The sequence below is a fragment of the Chenopodium album genome, chromosome 3 (genome assembly GCF_948465745.1).
Source record: "Chenopodium album chromosome 3, dcCheAlbu1.1, whole genome shotgun sequence".
NCBI classification, from domain to species: domain Eukaryota; kingdom Viridiplantae; phylum Streptophyta; class Magnoliopsida; order Caryophyllales; family Amaranthaceae; genus Chenopodium; species Chenopodium album.
Genome location: NC_137836.1, coordinates 42366945 through 42390874, shown reverse-complemented (window position 1 = coordinate 42390874; position 23930 = coordinate 42366945). Strand labels below are relative to the sequence as shown.

Genomic DNA, 23930 nt, shown 5'->3' with positions numbered 1-23930 from the left:
GATTCCCCATCCGGACTTCTTCAAGGACGAGTGCTTCTTGTCCGCCTGCGGGCTAAGTACCATGTTTCCAAGGGGTAGAACACTTCTCATCCGGAATGATTGTTATTTTATTTTAATTGCGAACTTGCCTTAATTTTCTCTAACTTTAAATTCTTGTTCTTGCAGACGAAGCCTTGAGGATGGTAGACCAGACAAAAACACCGGCTAAGTCCGCGGCGCTGCTGCGCAAAGAGTCGGCACTTGCCAAAAAGGCAGCTGTCGAGGCTAAGGATTCTAAGAAAGGCGGGGTAAGACCGCCTGACTTTATGTGTTTGCATTTTTTTTTTTTTTACTGGTTGGGTATACTTACCCTTTGTTTATCTCTCAGGAGTCCGTCAAGAGGGTTCCACGATCATTCTCCAAGCTGCTCAAAAGGCAAGGAGATGATCTGGAGAACGCTCCGGCTGCAAAAGCCGCCAAGAAGGACCCCCCTTCAACCCAGAAGCAAACATCTGCCCAATCCGGTCGTCCAACGACTGGGGGAAAATCTCCTGCTGTACTGAGAAAATTGAGCGAAAGCTCAGAACGCTCACAGCAGAAGGCGCCGTATGTCTCTACGGCATCAAAGGGTGGCGAGCCACCTGAGGTTGCAAGCGGTGCGGCAACCACTGGGGAGGAGAAGAAGCCGGAGACCCATCCGGAAGCCCAAGGTAAGGAACGAACTGAAATACCTTGGCGACTTGATTTTATGAGAGTCAAGACCAAGGTTGATCCTTCAAAAGGGTCAGTCAGCAGCCGACAACGGATGAATGCCGACTACGCTGCTTCTATCACACAAAGCGTTACTTTTGATACAGATCTGACTTCTGACGAGCCGGATCTTGCAAGCTTTGCAAAACGGATGGTGAGGACCCTCACCCGGTCTGAGAAGAACTCCATACCTGATCTGTAGGTCGTGGACTTCGACCGGATAATGGGTTCTCTAGCTGAGGTAAAAAATCCCTCTACCCTAATATCTTTTATCTTTAATTTGGCTAAGTAACTCATTGACTGGCTGTTATTGTCTCAGGCTATGCTGAGAGTGGACAGTCTCTGGTACCCCTTCAGGCGGAAGCAAGAAGAGCTAAATGACGCCAAACGGAGGGCCCTAGAAAACCTCAAATTTGCTAAACATTCTGATTATATGTGTAATTTAAAGATTAAAGCAGTAGAGTTGAAACAGGAGGAGCTGATCCGGAGTTTGACGGCTGCAAACGATGAAGCTAACAGCCGGGCTGATGACCTTGATAAGCAGCTGAAAGATGCCAATTCAGATCTCAAGGCATTAGAAGATGCTGACAAGGAGAATGCCCAACTCCGAACAGACAATAACCGCCTGAGGGTCGAGCTCATCAATCTGCGCAACAAGCAATCGGACGAGCTGGCCCAAGAGCAGAAATGGCTGACAGAGGAGAATGAGCGGGACAACTTGGCCCGGCTGCAGATCACCTGGAACCTCCTTTACCCAGAAATAGACTTTGAGGTCTATAAGCTGAGGTATGATTACGCCACTGCGGTGTATGATGCCCAGCAACTGGGTGATGCTCCACCGCCGCGCTTCAAAGATTGGGCTGCTGAGCAGGGATATGAAGTCTCTGATGATGAGGAGCCGGCAGCAGATGAGCATAACGAAGGCCAGACCAGCCAGACTCAGCCGGAGCAGCATCCACCTCAGCCTTAGGCGGGCTTCCCCAAATTCTGCGGCAGTATGCCATTTTATTTCTTTACCGGCTTGTATGCCGTGTTTTGTTGTATTTTTACCAACCATGGGGTTGGATTAACAATTTCTCTTTTTTTTTTTGTTTCCTCACCGGATGTAACTCCGGTTAACACAACTTCTGGCCTTTGAGCCATATTAATGAAGTATTCCGACTCAGTCGGTTCTTTTATACCTGTTTGTGTTTCAAATTTTCGATTTGAATTTTGTGTTATGTTTGCAATTCATTAATATTTTGCCTAACTTAAAAAAGCATGCGGCAGTTTGTAGTCCGGGTGCTCTTGGCCCTGGACGGCTGTGTGGTTGGTTTTATTTCAAGTTGATTGATTGGCTTGAAAACACTTGATACTAGGAGAAGTATGGAGTGTTTTTAGGCCAATCAATCACAATGGTGATTGCCCCAAACCAAGCTCACAGCCGGCCATAAAAGCGGGTGCTTTGAGCTTCTTATCCAGGCGGTTATATTCCGTCTAGGATTAACACGTAGCCATTACACATAACCTTTTGCCCCAATAGGGGAAGTTAGTGCAACTTTGGAATAAATAACCTAAGTAAGAATTTCAGCCGATGACCGACTGATGCCTCAGGGCATCCGTTACTCGGTTATTCAATCGTTCTCCATAGATTATTCTGGTCAGACGACTATGAGTTGACCAATTTGGTCGTTCAATTTTTGCCGCCTGCATGGGTACGTAGAACCGACAAATAGTTTGTTCTCTACGACGATTGCACCCAGGGGGGTGTCGCCAGACGCCTTTGTCCATGTTGGGACAGGCGGTTTTATAAAGTAAGGAAACATCCGGCCATATTGGCCTTTTTTGGTCTTGTTTGAGACCGGCTGTATAGCTACTAAGCGTTTTTGTGCTTAGTTTTTAATCGCAGCATTGGCCAATAGTTATTACAACATTGAATTTACACCAAGTGTCAAACTTAATTGTTTAAACAAACGAGCCTGTCTGTGTATTACCCAGATGAACAGGCAATCATACTAAGTATCAAACTTAAATAAACAATGGATCCATCTGAGTATTACCCAGGCGGTCAAACAAATGTAACCTTTGCTAAGTATCGAACTTAGTTAGGTAAATGAAGAATCCGTCTGGGTATTACCCAGATGGATAATAAAAAAACAACAAATCAATTTTGCAAACAAAGTCTGAATCTTCATTAATTGACTCACTGTTTACAAAAAATTTACATTTTCAGAAGTAGTACTTTTTCAGATTGTCTACATTCCAAGTTCTAGGCAGGCGCCTGCCGTCTGGAGTTTCTAGGCGGTAGGTGCCATCCCTTACTTCTTCATAGATCCGGTAAGGGCCTTCCCAATTTGAATTTAGCTTCCCCAGCTCATTGGCCCTACCGGTTGCCTCCATTTTTCGTAACACTAAGTCGTCAACTTTCAAGGGACGCTTGTGTACTTTTTTGTTGTAGGCTCTAGTCATTCTCAGACGGTATATCTCATGGCGCAGGGCAGCGTTGCCCCTGCGTTCCGGGAGGGAGTCCAATGCCATCCGCACGGCCTCCCAATTTGCCTCTTCATCATAGAGCATAACTCTGAGAGTCGGCTCATAGTGCTCAATGGGCAAGACGACTTCAGCACCGTATACCATAAGAATTGGGGTTTCTCCGGTTGCCCCTTCTGCAGTAGTCTGGATGGCCCACAGGACATGAATTAATTCTTCTGCCCATAAGCCACCGGCTCTTTCTATTTTCTTCTTAATGCCGTCTGAGATGAGTTTGTTGAAGGCTTGATAAGTGACTTTTATGTCACTTTTAGGGTGATTATTAAGTCGCTTTCCGGCTTATTTTACAATAATTTAGCCCCTTTTTGTCCTTTATTTCTTTATTTACTTATTCTCGTCTTTTATCTTGATTTCGAGTATTTAAGTAGTTTTTAATAGTTTTTAGCTTATTTTCTTAATTTATTTAATTTATCTTATTTTCTTTGTTTTTATTTTTAGTTTTTAGTTCTTGTTATTTAATAAGTTCCTAGTTTCTTTTATTTTCTTATTTTATTTTATTTTCATATTTGTTTTACTTTATTTTATATAATTTCTTTTGATTTTATTTTTTTAAGTTTATTTTATTCTATTTTATTTCATTTTTTATTTTATTTTATCTTCCAATTCACCCTCGTGTTTTTGTTGTAGGTCGAGTTTGGTGTTTTGGGTTTTAAAGTCTTGTTCGAGTTCAAAGTCCGGGGTTCGAGGCACAAGCTCCCAAGCAAACTGCTGCCCTGTTTCTGCCAGCTTAAACATCACCACCCCACACCTTAACCTCCACCACACCAGTCACACACCCATCTCCCCTGCTCCCTGCTCTCCCTCACGCAAAACAGCCCAACAACAACAACACGCAGCACCAGCCACCACACGCGCACTTCACCCAGCAACCAACACCAGCACCTCACCATCAGCCACCTCCAATCAACCTCCGCCAAAACCGCCAATCGCCTATCAATCACCAATTAAACCAAACTCCCTCGCAATCGCATCTCCCCTGTTTCACCTCGCAACACCACCATTACACCAGCCACCGCCACCAATTTACCCAAGCAAACACCAGCCACCACAAAACCGCCTCCAATCGCACCTCCCCTGCTCCCTCAGCAACCTTCAACCACCACGCGATTCTCACACCACCAGCCACAACAATAACAGCAACCCATATCATCGCGGCCGCGCACCCCCTGTCAGAAAGCGCACACGATTGGAGTCCAAATTCAGAGTCGAGGCAGAAGCTATGCGCGACCTCTGCGCGGTGTCTTCGCGGGCGCGCATTCGTGGGTCAATCACGAGCTTTTCACGTGATTTTTAATGAGAATTGGATGGCCGCGATTTGGAGATGCTAGATGATTGTGGTTGATGAGCGGTGGTGATTGAGTGATAATTGATGCGTGGTGATGGTGATGCAAATCAGTGCAGCGAAAGTTCAAAAGAGAAAAGGAATTGGAAGCTGATTGTTGTTTTTCGTGGGTTGGTTCTGTTTTGGGGAAATGGTGGGTTTTGTTTTCTTTTTCCTTTTTTCTTTTCATTTTCTTTTAATTTATTTTATTTTTAGTTTAGTTTTATTTTTGGTTTTTAAGTTTAGTTATTTTAATTATTTTAGTTTAGTTTTTATTTCTTTTTAGTTTTCTCTTTTACTTTATTTTATTTAGCCTTGTATTATAAATACTCCTTTGGGGGGTAATTAGAAGGTAGGCCATTATGCTATTTTCTTAGTTAGTTTAGGAGAGCTTCTCTCTCTTAGGGTTAGATTAGGAGTTTCTCTCTCTAGTTTAGGAGTAGTTTAGAGAGAGAAAGCTTGGATTTTTCATGGAGTTTTTGGGATTTTGAAGAAGCAAATTTGTGGATTTTTCCTCTCATAAATTCAATGAGTCTTCCTAACTTTCTCTCACCTTTATTGCTTTCATTTATTATTGTTTTTGCTTATTTATTTGTTTATTTGAGTAGATTAATTAGTTTAGTGGTTGATTCTTGCTTTTATTATTATTTTACCTAGTTTTCCTTGTTTTTGTTCACCATGTTAGTTTAGGTTTTGTTCTAGGGAAATGGATGAAGGTCATGTTAATAAATTGAATGATTGATTGTGATTAGTGTGGAATTGTTTCTTGATTATTGTGTATGGATGATGCTTTTATGTATTAGAATCTTTCTAGCTAATTGATTCTATGCTTTTAATTGTGTTTTCAATCGATTGTGCGAGAGTGAGTTGGTTGAGAGCCCTAAATTCTTCCATACCTTTGCTAGGCTAGTTGCACGAGAGTGAATTAGTTTAGTAGGATAATTAACATGCTTAATTGTGCGAGAGTGAGTTAAATGTGTTAATTGTTCCTAATCAAGGTCATTTTCATCTAATTGTATGATGTTATTGAATGTATTGATGTAATTGGATTCCACTTTCCCTAGTTTTAGTTATTTGCTCTTAGTAGTGTTTAATTGAACCTCTCTTACCTCACAAGCTTTCCTAGTAGTCTAATTAGCATAGATTGATACACTTAGTCCTTTTGGGTTCGACCCTTTACTTACCCCTATACTCGTTTAGGTATTATAAATTGTTAATTTGATTAGGGTTAGTAGACTAACGACACTATTAACCCTCGATCAAGGCTTCAACTTGGCTGTTTGCTTGGGGCCGGCCAACAGATGCAAAATAGCTTGAGATCCCCTGATCTCCCAACCAAGTTTTTAGCTTAGGCGTCTCAAACTGAGGACCATTATCAAACACCATAGACATAGGTACCCCATACCGAGTGATAATGTTTTTCCATATGAAAGAAATCACGTCTGAGGTCTTGATGTTTTTTACCGCCTCAGCCTCCACCCACTTGGTGAAATAATCCACAGCCACCAAGATGTAGCGCTTTCCACCTGGAGCAGGCGTGTAAGGACCCAAGATATCCATGCCCCATTTGGCAAATGGGACTGGGCTGTGGATTGCCGTCAGATCAGTAGCCGGGCGGCGAATTAGTGGGCCAAACCTTTGGCACTTGCCGCATCTTTTGACTAACTCTTTGGCGTCTGCTTCAAGAGTAGGCCAAAAGTAATGACGCCTGGCTTTGACGGCTAAGGACCTGCCGCCTATATGAGAGGCACAATATCCAGCATGCAATTCTTCGAGAATTTCTTTCCCCTTCTCTGGGGTAACACACTTCAATAAAGGTTTGAGGAAACCCGCCTTGAAGAGTTCTCCATTTCTCAACTCGAAGTTTGCTGCTATCTTTTTCAAGACGGCTGCCTCCTGTGATGAATCAGGAAGCTTGCCGTCTGCTAAATATGCCCGGATGTCATCCATCCAGGTGTAGCTTCGGTCTAAGATTCCAATGGGCTCTTCATGTATGCTTCTTTTTTCAAGAACTTCCCAAAAGACCGACCGAGGAGTGTCACAGCAGGCGGATGAAGCCAATTTGGACAACACATCCGCCTGGTTGTTATCTGACCTAGGCACTTGATTCAGACGGAATTCCTCAAGTGCCCCAGTCTCTTCTTTGACTGCCTGAAGGTATTTGATCATAGCCGGATGGGTTGCCTCATATGCTCCCTCATACTGGCTGACGACCAACTCTGAATCAGAATAGGCATCAATTTTAGTTGCCCCTGCTGCCTTACACATGCAGATTCCGGCTAGCAGGGCTTCATATTCCGCCTCGTTATTTGAGGCTTGAAACTTAAACCGCAGTGCATATTCAAATTTGTCCCCTTCAGGGGACTCATATATTATTCCTACACCGCAGCCGCTCTTCGTTGAGCTTCCGTCTACATACACTTTCCAAAACTGGTCAATATTATCCGGTTGCACCGGTCGTGTCATTTCAACAATGAAGTCGGCAAACGCCTGACCTTTCACTGCCTTTCTAGGTTCAAAAGTGATTTCAAGACTTTGCATTTCAATAGCCCATTTCAACATTCTGCCGGATGACTCCAAAGTAGACATTGGCCGCTTGATGGGCTGGTCGGTGTAGATTACCACCGGATGAGCCAGGAAATACAGTTTCAATTTCTTGAAAGCCATATACAGGGCAAGGCCAAATTTTTCTACCATTGGGTACCGGAGCCCAGCATTTTTTAAGACATGGCTAATGAAATAGACCGGAAGCTAAACACCGTCTCTCTCAGCAAGGAGAACGGCACTGAGGGCATGATCTGAGACGGCTAGGTACATGTATAACACCTCTCTAGGCAGTGGACTAACAAGCCTTGGCAAAGAGTGGAGGTGTTCTTTTAGCCGTTGAAAGGCCGCCTCAGCATCATCCCCCCACTCAAACCTGGTCTTCTTCCTGATTGCTTGGAAGAAGTAAAGACATTTGTCACCTGACCGGCTGAGGAATCTCCCCAGGGCGGCCACGCAACCGGTTAGTCTCTGTGCTTCCTTGACAGTGCGGGTGACTTCATGTCAATCACCGCCTGTATCTTCACAGGATTAGCCTCTATCCCCCTTTGATCAATCAAGAATCCGAGAAACTTCCCAGACTCAACACCAAAGACGCATTTCTTAGGATTTAACATCACCTTATGCCGCCTGAGTGTGGTGAAGGTTTCTCGGAGATCAGCAAGGTGATCCGCCTGCTGTTTGGATTTGACTATCATGTCATCAATGTATGCCTCTACATTCCTCCCAAGTTGATTATTAAAGACCGTATTAATCATCCGTTGGAACGTAGCCGGCGCATTTTTCAAGCCAAACGGCATCACCGTGTAACAGAATAGCCCCTGATCAGTGACGAAGGCCGTCTTTTCTTGATCTTTCTTCCACAGGGGTATCTGATGGAAGCCGGAGTAGGCATCCATAAAACTCATCAAGGCATGCCCGGCTGTTGAATCGACCAGACTGTCAATCTTAGGAAGTGGATAACTATCCTTGGGACATGCCTTGTTGAGATATGTGTAATCAACACACATCCGCCAGGTACCATTCGGCTTCTTTACAAGCACAACATTCGCCACCCAGTCGGGGAAATTACATGGCCGAATGAACCCAGCATCCAACAGCTTTTTCACTTCGGCAGCTGCCGTCTGACTTCTTTCCTCACCGTGATTTCTTTTCTTTTGCCGGATGGGCTTCTTTTTAGGGTCCACGGCGAGTTTGTGGATAACAAGATCCGGGCTGACGCCTGGCATCTCTTCCACTTCAAAGGCAAAAATGTCTTTGCATTCTTTCAGCAGAAGGTGCAAGTCTGCACCTAACTTAGCAAAGGCAACCGTCCCAACCTTCACGGTACGCTCCGGACGGCTGTCGTCCAGAGGTATGTCAATATGTTCACCAGCCGGTTGGGGACGGAGCTCATCTGACCGTTCACCGGTCAGTGATTGCTATTTTTTCTCCTTCTTCACCTCCACCAGCAGAGGTGCCTTTCTTTTCTTCCTGGCTGCTGGCGGGGCAGGCGCTGGGTCGGCATCCTTGACATTGTCAAGGTCTATTGGTTCCTGGCCGCCGGGGGCTACATTGTCTCTGACGGCTGAGAGATAGCACTCTCGGGCCGTCTTCTGATCCTCATTCAGGGAACCAATAGTGCCGTCATCCCTCTCATACTTGATGAGCATGAGAGACGGGATGATTACTGCCTTGGCTACGTTGAGGGTAGGCCGACCAAGGATAATGTTGTAGGCGGTCAACTCCTCAACGACCAAGAACGTGACGACAATATGTCGTCCTTGGCCCTTCTCTCCTAGCCAAATGGGTAAGTCAATTCTTCCGGATGGGTAGACCATCCCACCCCCAAAACCAACCAAGGGGTGGGTGACCGGATGCATGCTGCTGACGTTGTGATTCAGCTTTTGCAAGCACCGGAGGCTGATGATGTCTGATGAGCTGCCGGTGTCAATAAGGATTCTTCCAACCAGTTGGTTGGCAACCTTACATTCAATGACAACCGGGTCATCATGCAGACGGCGGACACTGCCCTTATCCTTCTTAGTGATCAAGACGTCTGGGAAGGAGGTGCTTGCAGACGCCTGCTCATCATCATCCTTGTCCATCTTTCGAAGGTGGCTCTTGGTGCCCCGGATGGTAGGGCCACCACAGGAGAACCCGCCTGCTATTGTGTAGACTGGCTCCTTGTCGGTATCCGAGCTACTAGCAGGCTGGGGGGTAGTCTTGGAGGACTGACCCTTGTTTTTCTTTTTTGCCCCGGCTGGGGACTTAGAAATGTAGGACTTCAATAACCCTTTGTCAGCCTGTCGGTCCAACGCCCGCTGAAGACTGAAGCAGTCGTTGGTATCATGGCCGACCTCCTCATGAAACTGACAGAATTTTTTTTTGTTCCGTGACTGAACAGAACTCTTCATAGGATTCGGCTTTTCAATGGACAACCGGTCCTTTACCTCCATGAGGATGAAGTTGCAGTCTTTATTGAACTCGTACTTGGGGACGTACGGTTTAAACTCTTTCTTTTTCTTCTGGGACGGCTGGTCAGAATCATTAACCGCCCAAATTTCTTTTCTTTTCTTGCTTTCTTCTTTCTTTTTGGCCAGCTGAGCAGACCGGCTATCTTTCTGCTTGTCGGACTTCTTTGAGTCCGACTGGCTACCAGGCGAGCAGAGGTCGGTAGCTTGAATGTAGCTTTCGGCCTCCCTCAGGGTCGCTTGTAGGGTGAAAGCCCCTTTTCTTACTAGGTCGAACTTAAAGGTCGACCCGTCTCTCAGACCCTTGAAAAAGTCTGTAAAAGCTACCTTATCAGACAGTCCCTGAATCTGAATTCTGATCAGATTGAACCGCCTAACATATGAGCGCAGCCCTTCTTTCTCTCCCTGCTTAACAGTGTTCAAATCAAGGCTTGTTTTCTTAGCAGGGATGTTCATTGAGATGTTGGAAGCGAACAGGAAGGCGAGCTTCCTGAAACTATCGATGGACCCGGCTGGCAAATTACCAAACCATTGTTGGGCAATGCCCTTCAATGTAGCCGGGAAGCACCGACACCAAGTGGCATCATCCAACCCTTGCAGATACATGAGGTTGGTGTAAGCCATGATGTTGTCTTCCGGATTGGTGGTACCATCATAGGTACCAACCAATACATTCTTAACCTTGGCCGGCTGGGCCGCCTCGGTTTTGGGTGAACGCAGAAAGCTGTTCACCAGGCGCAGCAGACAAAGCTGCCAGTCCAATGGCTGGACATTTGGATATGTCGCCTGACCTCTAAAGAGAGCCGGCTGCATGAAGTGAGGAGGATACTGGCCGTAAACCTGAGTAGGCACATACGGTACAGCTCCAATCATGTGAGGGCCAGAATGGACGGTATTACCGCCTGTCTGGCTCTCATGCAAGGAGGGTGCACTCCCTGCAGAAACGTTGTTGAAGCTATCTGGAAAGTTCGACGTTGAAGCCGACTCAGACAGCGATTGGTTTCTCTTTCGGTTGATGATATCCCGGGCATCAAGAGTTGATTTTTTGCTTCCCACCGGCTGCTGAGTCCGGCGGGTGTTGTTGGTATTCCTCTTAGGGAGAAGAATTTTCGACCAATCAATGGTCCTAGCTGCCTTCTCCTTTGGATGAGGAGTGGGTTGCCGGTATCTGACTGACTTCCCCTTCTCTAGAGGAGTCTTCTTCGCCGACTGACCTTTACTTGGGCAAGCCCGGCTTTGGGTGATCAGCTCTTTAATTTCACCCTTGAAACTTGTCATGAATCTCATGAGTTCGTCTCGGGTGACAGGGGCTGATCCAGCGGCCGTTTGGGTTTCCCCTTCCGGCTGCCCAGAGGGTTGGCTCGTACCCGCTTGGGAGGCACCCCGTTCCAGAGTGTCTCTAGGCCGGATGCGCTTGATTCTGAGAGAGCTGTCTTTGGCTGTAAAGGTTTCGACCTAAGGATCTTCATCCTCATGGTCTGTAAAGACTTCTAGGTCTTCGCCCAGACGGTTAGGGGGTGGTACAGACTCTTGAACCATCTTCGAGGTACTCTCCCCACAGACGGCGCCAAATGTTTTGGGTGTTTTTGTCCCTCGGGAGAGTTACAACACGAAGTCTGATCCGGCTGAGCTGTACCTGCAAAATAACGGAGACTCCAGGTGGTTGGAGCTCCGCCTCCAACGGTCAAGTTAGTAACTTGAAAAGGAATAAAGAGAATGGAAATTAAGGTGAGTATCTGCTCGGATTCCAAGCTCAGGTCTTTCTCTGATGTGAGAGAATGCAGGTGTAATAAATGATTGAATGTGTCCCCAAAATGGGGAAATATCTCCCTATTTATAGGGTCATTGGAGATCGTGCCCCTATCTAGGTCACTTGACCTAGATTTCAGTGGGCTGCGCCGTTTTACGGCGCTTCTTGGGATTTGGGCCCTTGAAGGCCGCCATTTCAGAGGTGTATCTGAGGGCGCCAAGTGTCAAGAGGATGTTAGGCCACGTGGGCCATCCTGAGCTCGACACGTGGCTTCCTCTCATTGGTCCATGTGTCTAGGGTATTTTTACCCTAAATAGTCTCTATTTAGAGATCGTTTATTGGTCGCTAATTTGTATTTCTTTTTCCCAAATTTGTGATATATAAGACAAAGAAACCCTAAACCCCTTATTTTCTTATTCTTGCTCCAACCGACCTCCCCCTCCAATTACTTTCTCTCTCTTTACATTCCCTTCTTTCTCATCCCCCACTTTCTCTCTCTTAACATCCCCTCTTTCTCTCTCTTCCCCTTTTTTTGCTCTTCTCTTTCGATCTCCACCATTAATGAAAGGGTTTTGAGCTTTCTCAACACTTCATTGAAGCGACAATATCTATAAATCAAGGGCAAGGTAAATGTTCTCATTATTGTTGTTTTTATAGACACCTAAAAATGTCTCCCCAAAACCAAACCCGATGATGAACAACCTTTCACCGCCACTGTTGGTCAGGTTCAGTATTTAATCCCGAGAGTGCTTAAAAAATAGTATTTAATTAAATTTAATTTTTGAATAGTCCATGGATCAGTCTTGATGTTTGGTCAAAGCATAGTTTTTAATTTCAGCCCAAACCTTTTTTTTATTTTATTGTTTTTTTATTTATTTTGGCCCAAACCTTTTATTTATTTTATTTACTTATTTTCTTTTTTTAGCCTAAATAATAATAAATCAGAAATGGCCCGGAATTATCAATTGGCACTTAAAATGCTGAACAAAATTAGGGTTAAAAATGAATTTAGACGAAAAAACGGACAAAAAACTCCCGCGTCACGGCAATAGTCCACCGTGTCACGGGAAAATTTCCCGTCTAACGGTGGGATTCCCCGTGACACGGGGCACCTGCTGTGACACGGGGGTTTCAATGTCCTTTCCGTGAAAACCCTTAACGCGTTTTCTCCCCCGTTCACTAAATATTTCCCGCGTCACACAGCTGTGCACCGTGTCACGGGAATGTTTCTCGTCTGACGGTGGGATTTTCCGTGTCACGGTACATTTCGTCGTGTCGTGGTATACTTTTTTTAGGGTTTTTATCTTTTTAGGGTTCCGTGGGTTCCCTGAGCATATTTTTTCTATAAATACCCCCTCATTTCTGATGTACGGGGCATCAATTAATTCTCTATTTTCTCTCCTCTATGCTCTAGCCTAAACACTAGCCTACCCTCCTTCTTTCAAAATTCCTTCTTCAAGCACTCCAAGGAGTCTGTACTTTACTCGTGATTCTGTCCTTAAGCCAAGGCGTGAAAGGTAGAACTGTTTGAGGGTTTGGCCCCAAATCAACTCTACTTAATTTAATTTAATTTAATTATTGTTTTTTTTATTATTACCTTGAAGTTACTAACTCGTTTATTATTTTTTAATTGCAAGCAAACAAAATCAAAGTAAGAATTATGTTCCTTTTATTTCTATTATTTTTCTAACGATTTTATATTGTTGGAATTATTGTTAAATTGCTTCCAATATTAATGCTTATTTTATTGATCACCATTTTGCATGTTTAAAGGGAATATGTAATTGAAAATCATGCCTAATAAGATAATTTGGACAACCGGTTTAGGTTTTTTTTTAATCTTGTTATTTAATTCAAGTGATCACTAATTTTTTGAGAATTATGTGTTGCATTAATATTTAACCAATTTAGCTTAATAATAGTTTGGAGCGAATTGAATCTCTGTTTGTATGCCTTTGAGATCGCAGGAATCAATTTTCACTATAAGAATCGAGTAGAGGACAATACGGGAGAATGTGACTCATGACTCACTTCGTACCATCATCCCCGATCCTCCTTTCACTAGTAGAAAATATAAAAAAGGCACCCCCTAATTGGCACCGGTTCAGTCCAAACCGGTGGCAAAAATGGCCTACAAAATTGGTGGGAAGCTGAACCAGAATAAAAGGCACCGGTTCACTTCAAACCGGTGCCAAAAACATAAAGGCCACCGGTTTGAACCGGTGCCTTTGTGAACCGGACCATTTAATTATTAAAAAAAAAACCGCCCTTACTCTCTCCCTTTAATTAAAACCCCAAAACCTTGCTCCTTCTCTCTCCTCTCAGTCCGCCTCCTTCACTCTCTCCTCTCCCTTCTTGATCCTCTGCTCTCCCTTCTCTCTCCTCTAGCTCTCCTTGATCTCTCCTTCCTAATCACTTCTCTTTCTCTACAACAACAACAACACCACCGCAACAACAACACCACCGCAACAACAACACCACCGCAACAACAAAAACAACACCACCGCAAAGCCGCCACCACCGTCGATGTTCTCATTCGATTTCCTCATATTTTCCAGCCAATTTTACCACCATTGCAACATCATCACCACCACCAGCGATTTCCTCAATTTTACCACTATCGCAACATCATCACCACCACTTTCTTTCCTCCTCGTGATGAACTTTAAGGTTTTCAGGTCAAATTTGACCATGAAAACTCTAGATCTGGAGTTTTCATGGTCGAATTTGACCTTTATAACCCAAATTTAAGCTAATTTCGGGGGTTTTTGGTGTAATTCGAGGTAAATTCTCTTTTTTTCTCACTTTTTTTTTTGAGATTTTTGGTGGAATTCGAAGGTTTGAGGGTGTGTTTCTGGGTTAGCTCGAGTGCATGCAAGGAGTTTGATGGAGCGAATTGTGGAATTGAGATTACATATTTTTTTGAGATTTTTTTTTTGAATAGCCGAACATAATTTTTTTGGGTTCCATATCACCAGATTTTTTGCTATTGTTTTTTGGTTTAATTTGGTTGCAATTTTTTATTTTTATTGTCCTATAATGTTTAAAAATTTCAGATTGTAGTTTATTTAGGATTTTTATCAATTTTGGTGTCCAAATTTGATGCAGGTTTTACACTCCACACAGAAAAAGGATTAAAATATCAAGATGATGTAGATTTTGGTGTTTTAATTCGATGTTGTAATGTATTTTTTTTTTCCTGAAATTGTAATATAATGTTGTAATGTAATGTAATATCAATATATATATATGTATATATATATATATATGTCATTATTAATTTATTTGATGAATGTGATTATTGTATGTATTTTGTTTTTATTATTATTTTCTGTTAATATTTAAGTAAAAAAGGATTTTTTAAAAAAAAATATATTTTTTGGGCACTTTTGGCACCGGTTAACCGGTGCCAAAAACAAGCAAATAATTTTTTTTTGCCCATTTTTGGCACCGGTTAACCGGAGCCAATTCTGAGTTTTGGCACCGGTTTGAATCGATGCCTTTTTAAACCACTTATTGGCACCCCCCACATTGGCACCGGTTTAAACCGGTGCCTTAGGCCGGGTTTGAACCGGTGCCAATTTCATTTTTTCACGTAGTGTTTCGTGGTTTCGAACCATGTGGAGTTAGTAATCTCATGGATTATGAATGGGGTGTAACCTTCACGGGTCAATCGTTGTTGTCTTTCGTTGTCCCTTTATCGTGGTTGCCTTTTATGATCCGTGAATGGTTTACAAGTTCCTTAAAAACTTGTTGGCGGCTCCCTACTTTCCTTGTCCATCCTTAATCGTATTATGTCAATTCCCACTTCTTATGAATGCCAAGCATATTCACCACATGCTTAACGTAGGCGCACTTCAAACGACGCCTACAGTTTTGTACTCGTTTTTATCTTTTCAATTCTGTTTTTCATTTGGGTTTTCGTTCTCAAGTGATTTTATTTTTCATTTGGGTTTTCTTTCTCAAGTGATTTTAATGTTATTTGTAATATATCTTGACATAAGGGTTTAATTTCGTATGTCAATAATAATAAATTGGGTTTGTTTTTAAATTTTTTAGATGTCGTTATTGATGGTCTTTTTATATAGATCTGTATATGTTTAGTTATTCAGATATGAGTTTTGTAATTCTGATATTTTTTAATCCATTTTGTTTTATTTTTTTGTTTTCCTTTCACTTTCAATTTTAAGACTGTGTTTAAATAAATTCTTTTCACCTTTTCATTTTCTCATCTCATATTTTTTGTTTTTTTCCATTTTTTTTACTGTGTTTTATGTTTTTTTTTTATTTTCCCTTTCACTTTCAATTTTTAAGACTATGTTTAAATTCTTTTCACCTTGTCATTTTCCGATCTATTATTTTCTATTTTTTTTTCCTAATTTTTTTTACCGTGTTTTATATTTTGTTTTTTATTTTTCTATCTACCCAAATTACAAACTAAATTTCTTTTTGATTCATTTCTAGTTTCTATCATATGCTATTTTCATATTTTTTTTATAATTTATTTGTTGAATATGCGTTGATGTAGTTTAAAGTCATTGTTCAACATCAACAAAGTTGGATTACGCTTCAAGAAAAATTTCTATTTTTTTTAGATACTGTAAAAATAGATAAATTAAGGTGTAAATAATGTACAAATTGTTGAGAATTATTTATTTATAGTACAAATTATTGCTATTCAAAAATAAAAAGTAGTACAAATTATTAGAACGACTATTTCATCAAATGCCACTGACAAATTTAAAAATTCATCAAATGCCATTGCACTTTTCAGAATTCACCAAATGCCACTCACAAATAGTAAAATGTCACATCGTGCCATTAATGAGGCCTGGACGTTAACAGTCCGTTAATGGGATTCCTAATTCACCAAATGCCACTGAATATTTACTAATTTCACCAAATGCCATTACTTATTAAAGGTATTACACAATATACCTCTAAAGTAACGGCTAGTTTTTTTTAACAATTTTGAATTATTGATGGGGCAAAGTAGCCGTTGCACACACATTCTTGTATAAATGTAAGACTTAGAACACACATTGCATCCCTCCTACTTGCATAATCATGAGTTTGATATCAAACACATCTTCCTCAACACACGAGTGTGCATATGTGCGCGTTCCAAACAAATTTTGCGGTTGTGGCAGAAAATACGCGATTAGAAGTTCGGAGTCAACATTAAATCCACAAAGGCTATACTACAAGTGTGACTCGTGTAATAGCTTCAAATGGTGCAAAGTTTTGAAGGCGCAAGAAGGTCAAAGTACGGGAAGCTACTATGATATGGATGGAATGGGACATAGCAATTTGCATGATGAATTAAAGCAATTGAAGAAGAAAGTGAAACAACAACAAAAACTTTTAAATTCTGTTTTGAAATTAGGTGTATTCATAATGTGTGTGATATTTGTGATTGTAATGATGAAGTGAACAACATGTAATTGAGATGAAATTGAATAAAGTGTTTACTTGAACATGTCTTCCATATATTGCTTCCTGTTTCAATCGTGTTCATCCAAAAAATAAGGCCACTGTTCATATATCCAAAAAATTAAGGCCACTGTTGCCAATGTATTTTTCTAAAGTTTACACAAAATATCTCCCAAAAAAATACCATCACAACACATCACACATTGGAATTATATTGTTCAACAACTAGACTACATTAACCTAGGTTGTTGTGCAGTCAAAAGGGTAGGGGTTTGGAGCTCAAGCAGCTTTCTTTGCTCTCTTCTTGGACCTTGAAGTGCTGGCTTTAGCTTTTGCATTGCTGCAGTTGTTGCTTCAGCTGCTGCAATCTTTTTCTTTGCAGCACATGTCAACATGTTGTGCCCCAACTCCTTGCATAGGCTACACTTAACTGTGCTATGCCTCTTCCCTTTTCTTGCTTCACTTGCACCTCTTCTTCTCTGCTTCTTAGGTCTGCCTGCAGATCGTTTCACTGGGGGTGGTAGTATGTCAGGCAGGTTGAAAGAAGGCCACTGGGTTTGGTCAGGCATTGGGTGCATATGCTCAGCATAAGTGCTTTTGTATGCCCTCCCTTTGAAATAAGGTGACACAAAATCTACAGCCTGCAGCCTTTGGTGGTAAATCACCCTAAGCACATGCTTACAGGGGATCCCTGAAAGTTGCCACTTTCCACAACCACAAGTTCCAGCCCCAAGTTTAATGGGAAAGTACACATGTTGATCCCTCACCTCAAACTCATCACCCCCACATGGTGTAGCATAGCAGAACCTAGACTCATCTGATCTTGTTTGCAAGATCTTAGTAGCATACTCAGTGAGCTCCCCATCTCCCATTGATGTTGCTTTATCAAACCTTGGAGCCATCCTTTTCATGCACCATTGCCTAATAGCTGCAAAATAGAAATCAATATAGAAATTACAGTAAAGAAAGGTAGCAATTGCATTTTGAAACTGACTTAACAACAGAGCAAATTCAATTTTAAACCTTCAAGTAGCTTTAACACAGGTAGATCTCTGTATGGCTTGGTGCAAGAGTTGAATGATTCCAAAAAATTTGTTGTGTTATGGTCACAACAAATCGCTGGCTCAAACTGATGCCTTGACCAAACCTCAGCGGTGCTGTTCAAGTAATCAACAGCCTTTGGATTGTAGGCATGAATCTTCTCCATTGCTTTGTTGAAGACATATGGATTGTAGGCATCAGCAGCAACCCAAAAGAGCTTGTGAAAAGCTGTTCCACTAAAACCATTTGTTTTGCAGTTGCTGTACAAGTGTTGACAGCATATTCTTCTACTGCCTCTGGGGAATGTCTCCATAATTGCTGCATCAACTCCCTGCATAGGAATGTAACAAGTGAGAAGGGAGAACTTTGCCCTTTGAAAAAAAAAATTCACAGCAAATTGAGAGTTACCTTCATCTTATCAGAGATAAAAGTCCAATCATCTCTGTTGCATCCCTCTTCCTGAAAAAGGCACTTTAAATTCCTCATAAAATAACCCCAAGTCTCAACACTCTCTGTGCTTACTATGCCATAAGCAAACACAAAGATCTCATTGTTCCCATCAATTCCAACTGCTGTTAGCAGAATCCCCTTATAATAACCATTTAGATGGGCCCCATCAATGCCAATGATAGGCCTACACCCTCTCAAAAAGCCTCTAACTTGGGCAGCAAAGGAGAAGAAGCATGCCTTGAACCTAGGTTGGACATTTGCAGATAATTGTGTCCATGTCACTAGTGCATAACTTCCTGGATTGGTCTCTTTCACCATCTCAGCATATCTTGGAAGAAGACTGTATGCCTCTCTAAAGCCACCATGAATCATCTCCTTGGAAACTTCTTTCACCTTGTAAAACAACCTTTTTTCACATGAATTATGTACCTTTCTATACAGATTCTTTGCAAAGACTCTACTGGAATGTCTGGATTGGCATGAATATCTGACTGCAGATGTCTGCAAAGCCAATCACAGCTAACAACAGGGTTTACCTCAAGCCTTCCACAGGTTGCATGCTCCCCTGTCAATGTCTTGATTGCCCAACTGACTTTGTCAGGCGTTGTTGAAGCATGAATTCTCCAGTTGCAGCCATCAATAGCACATCTTGCTATAAACCTTTGAGGGTCACTCTTTTCAACAAAGACTCCAAACCCTTCTTGTACACAAAAATTTTTAAAAACTTCAGTGAATGACTGTTTGTCTGCAAAAATCAGCCATGGCTCTAGTTTAATGCTACCAAATTCACAGTGTCTCCAAACCTTGCCATTCTTGTATGTTTTATCCATTGCTTGGCTCCCATCAAGATAATCTTCAAATTGTTTGTCTAGGATGTCATCATACAAGAATTCATATTGTTCCTCTTCTTCTATGAAGTCCCCAAGATCATCAGCATCATCAAAGTCTTCACTACCAGATTCTATGTAATCTGAGTCCTCACTGTCATCATCATTAGATCTATCATCCTCACTACTGTCAACCCTAGCTGGATCCCTCCTAATTCTTTCAGATCTCCTTAAACTGACCCTCTCATTGCTTCCCCCAGCAACCCCTTTCCCACTCTTCTTTTTTGTTCTGAACCCTGGTGGTCTTGACCTACCCACCTTTTTGGATTTCAGAGGCACATCATTTCCAGTTGGTGGAGGTGGTGGAGGTTCAGATGTTTCTGCTTCAGGTTCAACTGCTGCTTCAGGTGATTGAGGTGGTGGGGTTGTTCTTGGTTCAGGTGAAAGTGGCGGTTCAGGTGTTGGGGTTGTTTGTGGTTGAGGGGAGGGTTGGGGTGGTTCAGGTGTTGGGGTTGTTTGTGGTTGAGGGGAGGGTTGGGTTCTTCCAGTTGACCTTTTTTTAGGTGTTGTTTTTTTCCTTTTTTGAGGAGTCCTTTTTTTGCTTGCACTTGAGGATTTGGGCTGGTTCATAGGAGAAGTTTGTTGAGGGTGTTTAGGTGGAGTGGAAGGTTGAGTACTCTGTTCAGGCTCAAGCTGAGATGCCCTTGGGAAAACCTCATCAGCTCCTGGAGTGTCAAACACTCTAACATACTCCATATCACCACCATCAACATTAGCAACAGGCACCTCAACTGCAACTTTAAAAGGTTGTTGTTCCTCCAACTCTCTCTCAGCCTTGGCCTTTTCCTCCTCCAATCTATCTTTATCAGCCATGGCCTTAACCCTTCTTTGCCAATTAGCCTCAGCATCCTTAAACACCTGCCTAGGACTTTGCTCTTCCTCCAAGAATATTTCTACTGTCTCCTTCCCTTGAAACCACTCCCACATTTTAAGCATGTCCCTATCCCTAGCTAACTCCAACTTCCTATTAGTTCTAGGTGGCAATACAAACAAAGTGAAGCATTAGGGAAGGATCACATTTTGTTTCATAGAATCCTCAAACATAAACTCATACAAGTCCATTAGACTTGTTCTGTCAGTATCATCAACCAACACATCAAAGCCCTGATCTCTGTAATGGACATCAAGCCACACTCTACTCATCCTATCATCAACAAATTACACATAACATCAACACACGTCATTCAAATTCACAACCACATACCAACACATCAGTCATATCACAAAACAACATACCAACACAACATTGACCAAATTGAATTTCAAGCACTTCACAAACACAAAATTCATATCAATGCAAAATCAATACCCACAAATTATTATCTGTAACATGAATTTTAACAATAAATCACACAGGTCAAGTCAAATAAGCGCATAAAACTGATCATTTCATAAAACCCTAACCCTAACTCAATTTTCGATAAAAAATTCAGAATCAAAGCGCGAAATGAAGATCGAAAGGGAAAATAATACCTTGATTGCTATTTCCAGCACCTCGAAAAAAACTTGAACTCAACTGTTTTCCTTCTATTTCCCCGAGTACAATTCACCGATTTTCAGGTTCGCCCAAGTTCAACAAACGATAAAGCGTCAATGTAGTTGCGTCTGTCGTTCAGGTGTTCGAAGAAAGCTTCTTCCTTGATTATGGTTTGAAGGTCTGAGTGTTGTTGAAAGCTTGAAGAACAGGGGAAGGTTTGAGAAGAACAACGAGGGATTTTTTTTTTTGATCTAAATTTTAGAAGTCAGAGAGTCAATGCACTTTAGGGCGCCATAAAAGACAATAAGGGCATAGAGGCCATTTCGTGATAACGGACTGTTAACGTCCAGGCCTCATTAATGTCACGATGTGACATTTTACTACTTGTGAGTGGCATTTGGTGAATTCTGAAAAGTGCAAAGGCATTTGATGAATTTTTAAATTTGTCAGTGGCATTTGGTGAAATTTCCGTTATTAGAAGTATTCATTATGTGAAGTACAAAATGTATAAATGAGACTGTAAAAAAGAAATACGGAGTATAAAAAGCTTGCATGCTTGACAGGTATGCAGGCTTTAATTTTTTTTATTATTCGTTTCGATATTACCGACTGAATTTCGGTCGCTAAATATCGACTGTAGGTAAATTAGTCGCTAAATACCGATTGAAAACGGTCCGACTGTTATGCAGTCGCTAATTAGCGACTGATTTTATTTCGGTCGTTATTTTGCAACAGATTTAAAATCAGTCAGTAACTTCTAAAAATCGGTCGCTAAATATTTACCGACTGAAATTTAGGCGGTAAATTTGGATTTACCGACCATTACTTTACTGGCTGATGAATACCGACCGATTTCAGTCGGTAACGATTTTAGCGATCGATTTCAGTCGGTAACGATTTTAGCGACCGATTTTGATGTTTTACCGACGGATTTTTTCGGTCGGAAAAACACTATTTTCTTGTAGTGACCGTTGCTACCGTTTTTCATAACCCTTAAAAACAGCCACAACAAACGACCACTAATGGTTGAAATCAGCCGAATTATTAGGGCCGAAATGGTCGATTTTTACCTTAAACCAGTTGATTTCGACCATAAGTATTGTAGCGGTTGTGGCCGTTCGTTTTTGGGTTGCTGAAAAACGAACGCCATTTTTGGTGGATGTTGGGAACTGACAGTTAGATCTGGGGAGTGAGAATTTTTCGGGAGTTAGGGCTGGAAACAAGAGGGTTAAGGTGAGTATGTGGTGGTTGTGCGCCGCTGGTGGTGGGTTTGGGGTGGTTAGGTTAGTTTTGGGGATTTTGTTTTGTTTTTTTTTTTTTTTTTTCTAAACTAATAATATAGTGACACGTGGCACAATGGATCTCACTTAACGGAAATTTGGACGAAAATTGTTAAGTGGTGGTAAAAGCCAATTTTTTAAAAATTTTGTGGTGTTAAAATAATTTTGGCCTTGTTTGGTAGTAAGCTTATTGGGGGTATATTAGCTTATTTGACTAACTTTAGCTGATTGACTAGTTAAACAAGCTAATATAAGTGTTTGGTAGAAAGCTTATCAAAAGAGCTTATTCCACTAAATAAGCTCTTTTTGAAAAAGCTAATTTTAGGAGCTTTTTCAATTAGCTTATTCATTAATTATTGTGAAATGACACTTATAACCTCATTTAATTTAAAATCCTATCTAAACTACCTACCCCACAATTAGCTTATTGGTCATTTCACATATTCAATCACCTTTAAGCTATCAGCTATTTACCAAACACTTTTATATAACCAGTTAATACAATAAGTTAGTCAAATCAGTTAATAAAATCAGCTAGTCAAAATCATCTTACTCAATCAGCTTCAGCTTTCAGCTTTCTCCCAAACAGGGCCTTTATTTTATTTTATTTTGGTAGTGTTACAAACCATTTTTTCGTTTTTTTGTGGTGTTAAAATTCAAATTTTCCTTTTTTCTATATGCTTTGGTGTACTTCCTAATTATAAAAAACCTTGTCAGGAAAAACCATCTTACCCTTATTTTAAATCGTGTGTAAAGAACAAATTTGGGATAGGTGTTTAGTCCAATCTCCTTTGATGTATCTTTCGGTTACTTGTGAGATGCATGCAATATTTTCTTCGTTAATGATGGTTGGATTTTTTGTTACTCCTTTCATCCCACATTCTTCTTGGATATTGTCGATCACTGGCCTTAGCCATACGTATTCGCGTCTTACTTCATAAAGAGTGATCAACTCGGCATGATTTTACGATGTTACGGTCAAGGCGAGGTTTGCTTTGTTGGTTACCAAGATATTGCAATATAATGCCACCATAAGTGAACAAATATGCAGTTTGCGACTTGGAATTTTGTGGGTTGAATAGGTATCCATCATCTGCATATGCGATGAGAGTGACATCTTGTCTTAATTTATACAACAAATCAAGATCTTTCGTTCCTCATAAGTATCAAAATAAGTGTCTAATTTCATTCTAGTGTTAATGCGCTGGTGAGTTGCTATACTTGCCTAACAAGTTCACAAAATAAAAAGAATCGTCGGGTCTAGTACGTATCGTTAGCTAAATTCAATAAAGCGCAAATTGCACTTAGGTATGGTACTTTAGGACAGCCATTTTCTTCTCAAGATCAATATGGATCATTTTTTTATGTTTAAAGATCGAACAACCATCGAGATGTTTATTGGGTTCGCTTTGTCCATGAAAAATTGTTTTACCACTCTTTCAGTGTAGTTAGCTAGATTGGTGGACAAAAATACTATTACTCAAGTGCTCAATTTATAACCTAAGACAAATTTTAATTTGTCCTAGGTCTTTCATCTCTAATTCTTTCACCAAGTATTTTACGGTTCTTTCATGTTCATTTGGAGTTGCGATATTATTCAAGTCATCAACATAAACTGCAATAATTGCAAATCTTTATAAATTAATTTGCTCTCTTTTTATTTATAGAAAATTCTAAAAATACAATTAAGAAAAGGAAATTTTTTAAATTACCACCTAATTATGTATCCATTTTTAAAATAACCACCTGTTTAATTTTTTATTTTATTTTACCACCTCTTAAATTAAAAAAACTACTCAGATTACCACCCATTGAAAAATTCAGGTGGGTTTATGGCATGTGGACCTACCCAATGGCTAGTAACGGGTGTCTAAGCATTACAATCAACCATGTCTTCACTCCACCTCCCCTTTAAACAAGTTATTAAGTACAAGACAACCTAAAACCAAAAGAAAACAAGTAAAAAAACCAAGAGCTTGTTATTTGAATTGCCACTACTACTGATCATGTTCTTCCTGTTACCACTAAGAGTTGTT

General features: G+C 41.2%; 1 protein-coding gene across 1 annotated transcript; it reads right to left on the bottom strand.

Moving 5' to 3' along the window:
• Window positions 1-16989: 16989 nt before the first annotated feature.
• LOC145625057 (uncharacterized) lies at window positions 16990-18622 on the bottom strand. The gene is made up of 3 exons (XM_081678138.1): window positions 18209-18622; window positions 17783-18131; window positions 16990-17687 (listed from the first exon to the last, which is right to left on the bottom strand). Exons 1-3 carry the CDS (start codon window positions 18620-18622, stop codon window positions 16990-16992), a joined length of 1461 nt encoding a protein of 486 aa, XP_081534264.1.
• Window positions 18623-23930: the final 5308 nt, after the last annotated feature.